The 13,262-nt window shown below is 35.9% G+C and overlaps 1 protein-coding gene across 1 annotated transcript; it reads left to right on the plus strand.

The window, feature by feature from the left end:
* Positions 1 to 1,426: 1,426 nt before the first annotated feature.
* Positions 1,427 to 11,448, plus strand: LOC120768292 (phenoloxidase-activating factor 2-like). Its single transcript, XM_040094919.1, has 3 exons — positions 1,427 to 1,516; positions 10,003 to 10,378; positions 10,449 to 11,448. Exons 2-3 carry the CDS (start codon positions 10,016 to 10,018, stop codon positions 11,325 to 11,327), a joined length of 1,242 nt encoding a protein of 413 aa, XP_039950853.1. The 5' UTR covers positions 1,427 to 1,516; positions 10,003 to 10,015; the 3' UTR covers positions 11,328 to 11,448.
* Positions 11,449 to 13,262: the final 1,814 nt, after the last annotated feature.

Consider the following 13,262-nt stretch of genomic DNA (forward strand, 5'->3'; position numbering starts at 1 on the left):
CTCTCAGTATTTGAGATATGGGTCTGAAATTTTGCATACTTTCCTCAAAAAGAAGTTGCTTCTTTGTCGGAACCGTCGAATTTGCACCATCATACAAACTAAAGGCTTGGAATTAGGTTATTTTTAGCTTCGGTGTAACCGAAGTAAACTTTTTGCCTGTTTCTATAATGAGTTTATCGATACTTTTTTCACATACGAAATTTTGAAAGCCACTACAGAGAAAGGCTTAAACTGAAATATAGGTAAATATTCAAAAGGAAAGTTACAACTAAAACGAGGACTTGGAGAAAATATAATTTTAAGGCCAACTAATCGAATGTGCTTTGCATATATAATACAAACACACCACCTTATCAAGCTACCCTCGTATTTATAGCCTCGAACTTGAATTTGAAACAAGTTTCTAACAAAAAAACTGTTTATATGTATGCAGATATGTGTGTCTGTGATAGGCTCGTTATTAAAACAGTTATCTACGCTTAATTATATGCATCTGCTCCCATTCGCAAGCAATTAATTACTGCAAATCCTGTTCAAGCGATACCAGCCTCAAGTGCATAAAGAGCGCCGAGAGCTACGAGTTATGACGAACGCGTCTGAATTTGTATGCAAAAAAATTGGAAATTTCACGCAAATAATAATGTGTGTTTGAATAATTTAAAATTCATATTTAAAAATTAGAGAAAAAATCTATATTCATACATATATAGTATGTATGTACATCAGCGAGAGTAACCAATAACTACCGAATAGGTGTAAATCTATCTAGTATCTGCTTAGTGCATGTGTAAGTGTGTGTATGTATCGATGTACAAAGCTCATCTTCGCTGTCGTCGCTTGGATTCTCGACTAGCTGCCAGTGCGGGAATCACAGCTTAAACTATAAACACACGCATATACTATATATACATACATTGTGACAAAAAAGCACCCGGAAATTGTTTTTAAATGCAACGGGTAAGTGATATTTCAAAAAAAAAAAAAATACTTTGCTAGATTGATAGTCCTGTCCTTAATTAAATGCGTTTACAGCAGCTGCTCAAGTCGATACGCCTCAGAACAAAAAATTTGTCTCAAATTTTGTATATCTGAAATTGCCGCTCCATGGACCCCTTTTCAGTCGTTCGAAGTGAAAAAACTGAAGGAAGTCAAGATCATCCCAAAAAGTGCTTAAGAAAAGTGTTTCGAGGACTGAAAAAATCGTTGGCATAATTGTATTACATCGGGGAGGGCATACTTTGAAGGGGAAAAAATATATATTTATGAATAAATAAGTATTTAGCGTTTTATTTACAATTCCCGTGTACTTTTTTGTCGCTATATATATATGCATATACATATGTATTCGTATGTATGCAGGTTTGTCGCTCATCACTAATTAAATACACGAAAATACAAGTTTCTGATTGATTTTCCAGTTTTGTAGCGAAGATTCTGCCTATTTGCAATCAGTAAGCTTCTGTCTGTTGGCGCGTTCGTATCGGTTTTGAGCAAACGAAATAAATTTGAGTCATAGGTAAAAGCAAAGTTATAGCATATTATTATTTGTGTTGTCATAATTTTTGTTTGCTCTACAATTATACCCATACTTTTTTGCTTATATTTACTAAGAAATCGGGATTTATGCGAATGCATATACATAGAGAAGAGATTGTGTGAAATAAGTGTGTGAGAAACAAGTTTAAGACAGTTTAAAAACTTGAGAAAGGCTTAATTGATATATAGAAATATATGTATATAAATACATACGTATATATGTAAAAGTATGTACATAAAAAGTTTAAATATTTACTAGCCGATTGTCCAATAGTAAGTGCGTGTGTTTTTATTTTGATTCTGTGTTCAACGAATGCCAACAGTAAGATAAAATTGTTGATGGAATTTTACTGAAAATTTTAACGGGTTTCTATACGAAATTGTTCATTAAATGAAATAAGTTTTTACAAAATTATGCAGCAGCGGTTACAGAAAGTTTTGCCGATTTTTGTTTTTAGAGGAAACATTTTCCACGAAATTATTTACAGAATATTACGGCAAATTTTAACGGTTTTTATAGAAAATTATTCATAAATTTTTTTTACCTTTTCGTAAACAAAATAAGTTTTTACACAACTTACCAACGACAATTACAGAAAATGTAAAAAAAAAAATTTAAAAGAAGAAATCACGAAGTTATTGTTCAAATATAAATGAAAATATTAATGCCTTTTTACGAAATTATTGATAAAATATTAAAGAAAAAGCTTACATTTTTGTTTTAATAAAACAGGTTTTAGCGCAAATTTTAACATTTACTTGTATTGAAAGACATTTTTTGCAGCTTGAGAAATTTTCAAAATCAAATATTAATGAAATTATTTTTTTAATGTTTTCACGAATTTACTGAAAATAATAATAATTTTTTTAACAAAACAAATAAATCTTCTGACGAAATATTTTTCGCATATTAATTTTATTGGATTCCTTATAAAAAAAATATTACAAATTTACAGACGGAATTTTATTAAAGTATTTAATTATATTTTAATAGTAAATATTGTACTTATAAGGTGAGGATGAAGTATTGGGGATTCTTTGTTAATACTTTTACTTTTTAAAGATAGGCTTCAGCCTCTACTATACATATTCCCACAGGAAAAAGTTCAACGGTGTGACATCACACGATCTAAATGGCCAATCGATTGATACGTTGTGTGCGAATTGGCGGATCTTGTTGAAACCAAATGTCGCTGACATCACGAGCTTCAATTTCCAGTATCAAATAGTCGGTTAACATGCGCGATAACGGTCGCCATTTACGTTCTCAGCCGCATCATTTTCGAAGAAATATGGAAAAATGATTCCATCGGCCCACAAACCTCACCAAAACTTTGTTTTTTGTGAATGAAATATCAGATCTTGAATCTGTTCAGGTTGCTCTATTGTACATACGGAAGTCCGTGTTGCTGCGAACGTCGACGAATCGGCCCTCCATGGTCTTCTGTAGATTTTCAGCTACGGTTGCTATATTTTCTTCCTTGCGTGCTAGAAGTCGTCTATTCGGTCAATTATTATCCAATGAATACTGGGTCCCAAGATGGGCGATGGTATTGCGAATAGTACGCTCAATGGGCGAAACACATTCTTTGTATTTAATATATAGAATAGGTTGTCAAAAAAGTCTTGCGGTATTTTCGCTAGTTGGCGCTGAAAGCGCGTAGTTCTAGTTTTATTCGTCGCATCGGGTCATGCTATACCTTTTTGGAAAGCTCATTTCACGCGCTAACATGTGTTTGATTTTGATTGATTGTCGTTTCTTTTAAGTCGTTCGTGAGTTATAGCGTCGAAAACATGGAGCAAAATAAAGAGAAAATACGGCATATTTTACAGTACTACTACGATAAAGGCAAAAATGCATCTCAAGCCGCCAATAAAATTTGTGCAGTTTATGGACCCGATACAGTTTCCATTTCCACCGCACAACGTTGGTTTCAACGTTTTCGTTCTGGTGTAGAGGTGGTCGAAGACGCGCCACGCTCCAGAAGGCCTGTCGTCGAAAATTGCGATAAAATCGCTGACCGGCATAGTAGCAGCCGTAGCATCGGTCAAGAGCTGGGCATGAGTCATCAAAAATGCATTTCAATTTCAATAAAAAAAAAAATCAATAAAAATACCGCAAGACTTTTATGACAACCCATTATTCTGAAACAAAGACAACATATAGTATATTTTTATTTTTATTGGTTATTATGCTTTTTGACCATGTCATAGAAAATTTTATATTTGTTATCGACATTTTTGCTTTCATTCAAATATAAATACATCTCTAAATAACGAAATGAAACAGCCGATTAGACCTGTTCGTTTTCTACTAAGAGACTTCAAAATCGTCTCAAGTCACGAAAATTGTCTCTAATTTAAAATCTCAATTTTTAGAGACCTGTGACTGTATCACAGTACAAAATCGCTCGGTTAGAGTATATTAAATTGCCACGAAGTTTATAACACCGTCGGAGACCCTACATGAGTGAGAAACATGACGAGCAGAGCACATTTAGCCAAGCCACTATGAGTAAAAAATAATAGTACTTTGTTCATAATTTTGAAGTTCTTAATTTATTCTTCAAAATCTATCTATGTCGTCCTCCTCAAAGTAATACACCTTAGCCCCGATACACTTGCGCCAACGTTTTTTCCAATTCTGGAAGCAGTTGTTAAAGTCAATTTCCAAAATAGCCTTCTATGCGCTTAGCGATTCACGTTTAATGTCTTCAATTCAAAACGATCGTTTGAGTTTGCTGAATAACCAGAAGTCATACTGAGCTAAATCAGGCGAATAAGCTTACTGCGGCACGATATTGGTTGAAAATTTGGAATAACTTCGCACAAACGACGCATAACACTCAAATGGTATGCCTTGTTGACAGTTTGGCTGGTCGGAAGGAATTCGAAGTGCACCACACTTCAATAATCGAAGAAAAGTGTCAACATAACCTTGATTTTTTACCTGCTTTGTCGGGGTTTTTTGATCGTCTGTTCCCGTGCTCATCACCATTAACAATACGCTTCACGACATGCTGGTAGTCGGAAAGCATTGCTTCGCAGACGTTAACGCGACGCTGGTTTTCGATAAAAGCGAGTGATTTTGCAGCCAATCGTTCCTTCACTTTTCTTAGGCCCAAATGATCTTTCAAAATAGTTTTCACTGATTCTTCTGATATTCTAACAATGTCGGTAAGTTTTCTGAAGGTTAATTTTCGATTCTCAACCACCAATTCCTTTATTTTATTGACATGTTGATCATCAGTTGTGTGATCATCTTCCCGAACACAGGTCAACAATAAATTATATTTAATTTAACTTTTTTTTTACTTTGAACAAATATCTAACCTGGTGCATTAGTATTTTTTATTATCTACAACTGCTCTTTTCATTTTTTTGTACTTTTGCAACCAGTTGCTACAGTAGAGGCCCGCTAATCCGGACACGGCCTAATCCGGATTCCACTGTAATCCGGACAGGGTTAAAAAATTCAAAATTTCTATTATGTCCCTTGTAATCCGGACCGACATTCTCTATCCGTATTCTCTAATCCGGATCACATATTTATTATTCACTACATTCACTTTTATGCTTTATTGTTTTAAGATTTTTTGGAACATGTGTATTATTTGTTATAATAAACAAACAGAAATTTATAAATATTTTTTCTTAATACGAGTACATAGTTCTGATATGTCTTTGGTAATCCGGATTCCCTGATGTTCCGGATAGGGGCCGGTTTTAATTGATCCGGATTAGCGGGCCTCTACTGTATAGGGTAATATATAGTAGTTTTGTTCGCCTAACGGTTGTACGTATCACCTAAAACTAACCGAGATAGATATAGGGTTATATATAGTATATCAGGATGACGAGAAAGGTTGACTGTATGTCTCTCCGTCCGTCCGTCCGTGCAAGCTGTAACTTGAGAAAAATTTCAAGTTAATAGATGGGCGTAATCAGACCGTGACAGTGGCCCACAAATCGCCATTAACCGAAAACATATAAAGTGCCAGAACTAAGCACCAAATTAAAAACTAAAACTAAACTAACTAAATACGCCAGAGGCATTAAATTTTACCTCCGAAATGATATGAGAAGGCTTTGTAGGAGCCGGTGAGAAAATTGGACATTAGGCGTGGCACCGCCCACTTTTTTTAAATCCCATATCTTGAGACCCTACTGACCTATTTCGACAAAATTTGGTACGTGGCTTGTTTTTCCATCCCTATGTCACGTTGTGAGCGAAATCGGACAATAACCACGCCTACTTCTCATAATTTTAAATTCGACATGATCCGTTCAGTTTCCAGTACACAAGTGAAGAAGCAATTAGTATAACGGGATTAAACTTTGCACGAATAATGTCTTTAGCGTGTGCCACCTTATGACCAAAACTTGTTTAGATGCAAAAAAAACTGATCAAGACCCTAGGTACCGAATAATTAGACCCCAGTAACTATAGTTGATCTTTGATTGAAAATGTCGATCAGTGTGTTATATATATAACAGAAATTAAGGGATAACCTTCTCTTATAACGGTATGTCTTTATGTCCAAAATGGGTTGAATCGGACCAATACTTCCCTTAGCTCCCATATACTTAATATAAAGATTTTTGAACTTCGGGGTAACTGTATACTGCATATATGTGAGTTATCCCAATGATAAAGAGAGAATTTGTTTTATTCATAGCAGTGTATCTTTGTGCCTAAAATAGATAAAATTTAGCGAAATTTTGGCCAGCTCCCATATAACTAATATCGGAATTTTCAAACTCCGGCTGACTGTACTCTATAATTGGTTTTACATCTTAAAGTATTTCCATGGCTTTGACTGTTGCAAGATGCACGAATATAAAATGTTCGGTTGCACCCGAACTTAGCCTACCTTACTTGTAATGATATATAAATATATACATTATATGCACAAAAATTTGTACCCAACAACGTGCAACTCTCTGCTCCTATGAAGTGACGTCATTTATTACCATCTCAAATACGAAACGAACTTAACTAAATAGTAGCTGAGAGAAGCTTTGTCGCAGAAAATAAATTATAATTAGTTGCACTAAGATGCACGGTGTTCAATTATTATTATTCATTGTAATAAAACCAAAGTCAGATGACCCGACAGACGATGAAAATGCGGTCTTACAGATTTCAACTGTCTCGAGATTACACCTTTTACGTATTCTGCAATTTGAAATGCAATATACTATGTATAATACCTATGTATAGTATATATGTAGAATATTAATCTAAATACTCGTATATATTGAGGTTGGAAGTATGTTTTCGCTACTCATAAATACCAACTTTCTATTGCATGCATATATTTATTTATTACATACAGATGATTATGATATAAGTATTGGGTTGTAGGTCAATTTTGAGGAGTCTGATAGCAATATTTCCCTCCATATATAAGTAGTACTAGTGATAATAAGCATCTTGTTTTTCAAACGATTCAACTTGAACGCTCATACCGACTTATCAGCTTAACTTAATCTTAAACATTTGTATATTCTTTGAATTGTGACCTAAATTAAATCAGAAATACGTAGGTTGCTATATATATTTCTGGCCTAATAATGTAAATAGACATATTTATCAACGAAAATGTTTTTTTTGTTTTTTTTTTGTTTTTTTTTTATATTTTTTTATTTTTTTTTGTCGACTGCTGTTTTGTTTCGGGCTCATACGCATAGATCCATGATTCGTCACCTGAGACGATCTTATAAACGTCTTTTGAAGCACCGCGATCGTATTTTTTCAGCATTTCTTTACACCAATTCACACGAGCCTTTTTTTGAGCGATTGTCAAATTGTGCGGGATCCAACGAGAACAAATCTTTTTTACGGCCAGGTGTTCATGCAATATCGAATGTATGCTGGTGTGAGAAATGCATAGGCATGCCTCTAACTGAAGGTATGTTACATGACGGTCTTGCATTATCAGTTCACGTACGGCATCGATGTTTTCTGGCACAACGGCTGTTTTTGGACGACCTTCACGGAATTCGTCTTTGAGCGAGCGTCGGCCGCGATGGAATTCGTTGTACCAGTATTTCACAGTGCTATAGGATGGTGCTTCATAGCCATACAAAGATTTTAGTTCATCGATGCACTCTTGTCGTGATAATCCACGTCGAAAGTTGTGAAAAATGATCGCACGAAAATGTTCACGAGTTAATTCCATTTTTTGGCCGAGATAAATTTTTTAATTCCCTGTAAATAAAACAATTCACGATTAAATGACAAAACGTTCTGAGTGATGTTTTGCTAAAAAATGTCAAACTTTCCAATGGAAATGTCAGATTGCACCTGGCAACACTTAGTGTTGCCCTAGGCCAGAATATATATAGCAGCCCTCGTATGTATATAATATACCTACTTATAGTATGTAACTAAGCATACTTCATAGTGTCGACTATAGCAGTGGAGTGAGTTTGGACTTGCATATGAACAAAGTATACAGCTTCTTTTATTCATGATGACTCAAAGTATTTTTCTGTCAGAAGCTCACCAAAAAACAGCAAAGAGACAAAATAGTCGTGATCTCTATTTCTATTAATCTTGGAAAATTTGTTAATCTTTGTACTCATCTTATAAAGTTTTTGGATTAAAATTCGGCATTGATTTTTCATTGCCATTGAAATTTACACCGTAGGTTTTCTTTTGACATCGAAACATTTGTTTTCCTTAAAAGTACACACATCAGCTACATTCAGAGAAATCATTGCTCTATATAAAAAAATGATTACGGTTTTTATGAATATTTGGCTTTTTTAAGTCACCTCAAGTCACCATTTGTCACAATAATCTGCTAGCAATACTACGCTGCCTGATATAGCTTCTCCATTAAGAAAATGTCCTAATGGATCCTCTGTCATTGTTCGTCACTCATAGAACTCAAAATTGCGGAAAAGAAAGCCAGATGAGAGTCCAGCATATATTTATTTTAAAGACATATTACAGCCCAAACCTGTATTTAACGCTACAAGTTCATTTATTAAATCTTCATAATTTTCAAAGTTATGGTTTCCTAGAAAGTTTCGGGCAAGAATCGCAAAACATTTCTAGGCGAGTTTTTCTGATCATTCAGTTTTTTCAAAGCTCTTAGTTATGAGTTGCCCTATTTGTAGACCTACAAAGATTCCATCTTCATTATTTGTCTCGCTGAGATGAGAGAATTTTTTCTTTCCGGAGTAGAGTTCTGGTTGCTGGTTACTTAGACGTCTTCGGCGCAGGCAGTTCGCCTGAATGTACATAGTATGCTCGAAGACCATTTTGGATACTCTGAAGTGTGTTCAGACTTTATTGTAAAACCTTTTATTTGAGTCAAACTCTATAACAATCACTTACATGATCTTCTTCGGTCCAAATCATTGGTATAGCAAATGGCATATGTATGTCTGCATTTTTATTTGACCCAATCTAATAGCAGTCTAATACGCGTGACACAACATTTAGCTTGATAACTCCCAGGAAATCTAAGTAGTCTAAATACATAGGTTGTCTTTTATATTTTGGAATTGAGCAACCCTACTGTTGTAATCTGATAATTCACAACATGATCGTAAAGTTTGCCATTTTTGAAATTATACATACTCAGATCATTCTGACATACAAGCGCTATTTGTGTTGCTTACAGTAACTTAAAATATTCATATCGGCCAACAAATGGAATTAAATCGCGGTCACTTTTGTGCGATTATTTTTTACAACTTTGGACGTGGCTTAAGTTAACAATAGTGCAGCGATGAATCCGATTCAAATTCTGACCATTAAGCTTCATCAAGGACCAGTGCTTATGGATGGCATAGTGAATTCAATCGAGATTGCAGATAACTCAAATACGGATTTTCTGAATGTCGTCCAAAACCAGTTGCTGTTCCGCAAACTATTGATGCTGTACACAAACTGATATTGCAAGATCGTCATGTGACTTATCTTGAGGTTAAGGCAACTATAGTTATTAGTGAGATGAGCATTTTTTCAATACTGTATGAACATTTGGGTGTTAAAAATTTGGTTCACGTTGTACAAGTGTCCCACGCAATTTGTCAATCTCAGGCTCGTATCGATTGGTCAAGAAAAATGCTAAAAACTACTGTAGTGGTGCAACGAAATACGTCTTTATTTAAAATACCTTTGTGAGTTTGAATAAAGACGAATTTGAACAGCTTTTGAATATTTTCATGAAAGAAAAAATATAGATTTACCAATTAGGAAGCAAATGTTTCAAACTGATAAACAGCAAAATATAATTTTTTCTTCGATGTTATACTTTATTTCGCACTAGAAAGCAGAACCCAGAATAGTCGTGCTAGCAAATGTGATATTTAGTCGGATTTACAAGCTAACTTAGTTATCTGTTATAACGGTTCTTAATTAAGAAGAATAATTTTCATAATACCTAGTAGTTTTCGTTAAGGTTATCATATTTAGGATATTAAAAAATTTACTAATTCTTTCAGACATTTTTACAAAATGGCTTATAAATTGGCGGTTCTGACCGTGTGCTTGCTATCGCTCTGGATTAGCACAACGCAAGCGCAAGCGACACCAAATATTGATGATTTGTTAAATAAAATCTTCACAACAGAGCAAACACCCTTCCAGCCGCAGCCCACAAAAACCACCGTTCTCCAGCCTCAACCTCAACCAAGTCCAGCACCACAACCCGATCCCGGCAGCGGAAAATCTTGTGGAGTGAATAAAGAGTGCGTTGCGCGTTTCTTATGCGGTGAAGATGGCAATGTTATCAGGGATGGCCAAACCCTAATTGATATACGTTTCGATGGTGATGAAGTCTGTACTTATTTGGAAGTTTGCTGTAATACAGACGATAAGGTATAGATTACTTGTTGACTATCTTTAATTTGTCGACAGATTTCCTTAATAACATTTATTTGTCTTTCAGGTAACGGAACCGATCGTACCCATCAAACCCGTTGAGACACACGAAGGTTGTGGTTATCGTAATCCAAGCGGTGTCGGCTTTAGAATTACTGGCGACAAAGAAGGCGAGTCACAGTTTGGTGAGTTCCCCTGGATGGTTGCCATTTTGCGTGACGAGGTAATTGGTGGCGAGACCTTAAATGTTTACGAATGCGGTGGCGCCGTAATTGCGCCAAATGTCGTCTTGACCGCTACACATTGTGTGCTAAATGCTCAGCCAGAGTTATTGGTAGCGCGCGCCGGTGAGTGGGACACACAAACCAAACAGGAGGTGTTACCACATCAGGATGCGCGTGTCAAGGAGATCATTCGTCATGAGAACTACAACAAAGGCGCACTCTACAATGATGTAGCGCTGCTCATTTTAGCGACACCCTTCACTTGGGAGGAAAATGTACGTCCCATCTGCTTGCCGGAACCGGGGGTTAATTTCGACTATTCACGTTGCTATGCCACCGGTTGGGGCAAAGACAAGTTCGGTAAAGATGGCACATACCAGCTGATTTTGAAAAAGATCGAATTGCCTGCGGTGCCACACGATACCTGTCAAGCAGAGCTACGTAAGACACGTCTGGGTAAATTCTTCAATTTGGATAAAAGTTTCATGTGCGCTGGTGGCGAACGTGGCAAGGATACTTGCAAAGGCGATGGTGGTTCACCGTTGGTATGCCCAGATCCAAATAATCCCAAACGCTATTATCAAGCTGGTATTGTGGCTTGGGGTGTTGGTTGTGGTGAAGAAAATGTTCCTGGAGTCTACGCCAATGTGCCATACCTACGCAATTGGATCAATGAGAAGCTTGCCGCACGAGGCATAGATTTCAGATATTTTACAGCTTAAAGATCTCAAATAACTTAAAACATGGCACTAAATACTCTATAAAATTAAAACTGTAACATTCGGATGGAATTGTATGATTATAATTGATATTTGAGATTAAAAAGTACACAAAACAATTAGAGACAAAAATCTATTCCTTTAACTATTCAGAGTTTTTAGTAAACCGAAACGAACGAGCTGAATGATCTAAGGTAAGTTAAGAGAATTTTGTTCCCAACTGCCCCAAGCAGGTCAACTCGTCTGCCTTTTCATTTCTATCTGTTCCTATATAACTGGCACTTTTATATAAAATATATTTCTCGCTAGATATATGCAAGTATTTTAGCAGATGAGGTTATTTTAAAGAAGCTAAGAACCACGCTATTCAAGTTTAAAGTAAATATGATCGCTTAGTTCAAGGCTTTCGGACAGAATTCATAATTTTTTCTACCGAATTATTTTAGGGATATCATAAAATAATATTAGCAACATTTGTGATTATAATGAAATCTCCAAGTACACTCAAAGGCATTAAAGCTCCGATGCCATGGAGGCCTTGTGGTTTTTAAATAATTTGAACGTCAATTTTTCTATGAAATACAGAGAGTAGCCTGGGTTACGGGGCTATTATCATGTTCGACATGTCATGATATTTTTCTCTATCCGTTTACCAAACTCATCTGGCATCATCCAACGAAAGTTCTAGGCATAGTATACAAGGTCTGTCGCAAAATAAACAGAACTTTTTAAATATAACTGTTTCTAGCCACCTATTGGTGGGTATATGAAATAAAAAGCTTGATCTCTTGTTGACATTTCGTAAAAATTTTAAGACAATTGGATAACTACAATAGATGTTGTCGATCAAAAGTGACAGCAGCTTTTGGTCATCGGTTGTAAAATGCATTTTGAACAAAGAGCAAATATTAAATTTTGTTTTAAACTCAGGAAAACGTTTACTGAAACATTTCAAATGATGAAAAAAGTTTATGGTGATCAGTGCCTATCCCGTAGTAATATGCATGAGTGGTTTAAGCGATTCCAAGAAGGTCGTGAGAACCTCTGTGACGATTAGAAGTCGGTCGTCTTCAGAAGTCAAAAATAAAGACAATGCTGATTTGTTTTTACGATTCCGAGGGTATTGTACACCGAGAGTTCGTCCCACCTGGCCAAACGATTAATGCTGTGTTTTACCTTGGTGTTATGAAGCGTCTTTTGTCACGCATTCGTCGTGCTCGACCACAATACCGTGAGGCAGGGTTCTGGCGCCTGTTGCACGATAATGCGTCGTGTCATCGGTCGACGCTTGTCACTGATTTTTTGACAAAAAACTCCATATTAACCATTAATCACTCACCCTACTCACCTGATCTGGCACCCTGTGATTTTTACCTATTTGGAAAACTTCATTTGCCCATGAAAGGACACTGGTTTCGGGACATTTCAGCTATCCAAAAGGCGACGACCGATATTCTCAAGAGCATTCCGAAAAATGACTTTAAACACTCATTTGAAATGCTAATTGACCGGGCTAAACGCTGTATCGAAGCACAAGGAAACTACTTTGAATAAAAAAATACTATATAACTTTTTAAAAATATTTTTTTGTTGTTTTTTAACAGTCCTGTTTCTTTTGCGACAGACCTTGTATATAGGCCATTAACCCAGATAGCCAGGCGGCATTTCAAGTCTTATCGTCGACAAAGCTTAACTGTAGCGTAGTCAATGAATGTAAGAAGGCTTGAAGCTCACTGCCAGGTCAAACAATTCATAATTTGAATTCTCGGCCACATGGAAGTTCGAAAACATGTATATTACGTATATCGCGGCTAAGGGTAGTATTGACCAGATTTTCTCTAAAAATATTCTCCCTGCATTTTAATACTAGACCTCACAGATTGAACGATATGTTCGGTTAAAATCAGTCATGTGAACTGCGATCCTCATATTTGTTGT

Source organism: Bactrocera tryoni, chromosome 2, assembly GCF_016617805.1.
Source record: "Bactrocera tryoni isolate S06 chromosome 2, CSIRO_BtryS06_freeze2, whole genome shotgun sequence".
Lineage (NCBI taxonomy): Eukaryota > Metazoa > Arthropoda > Insecta > Diptera > Tephritidae > Bactrocera > Bactrocera tryoni.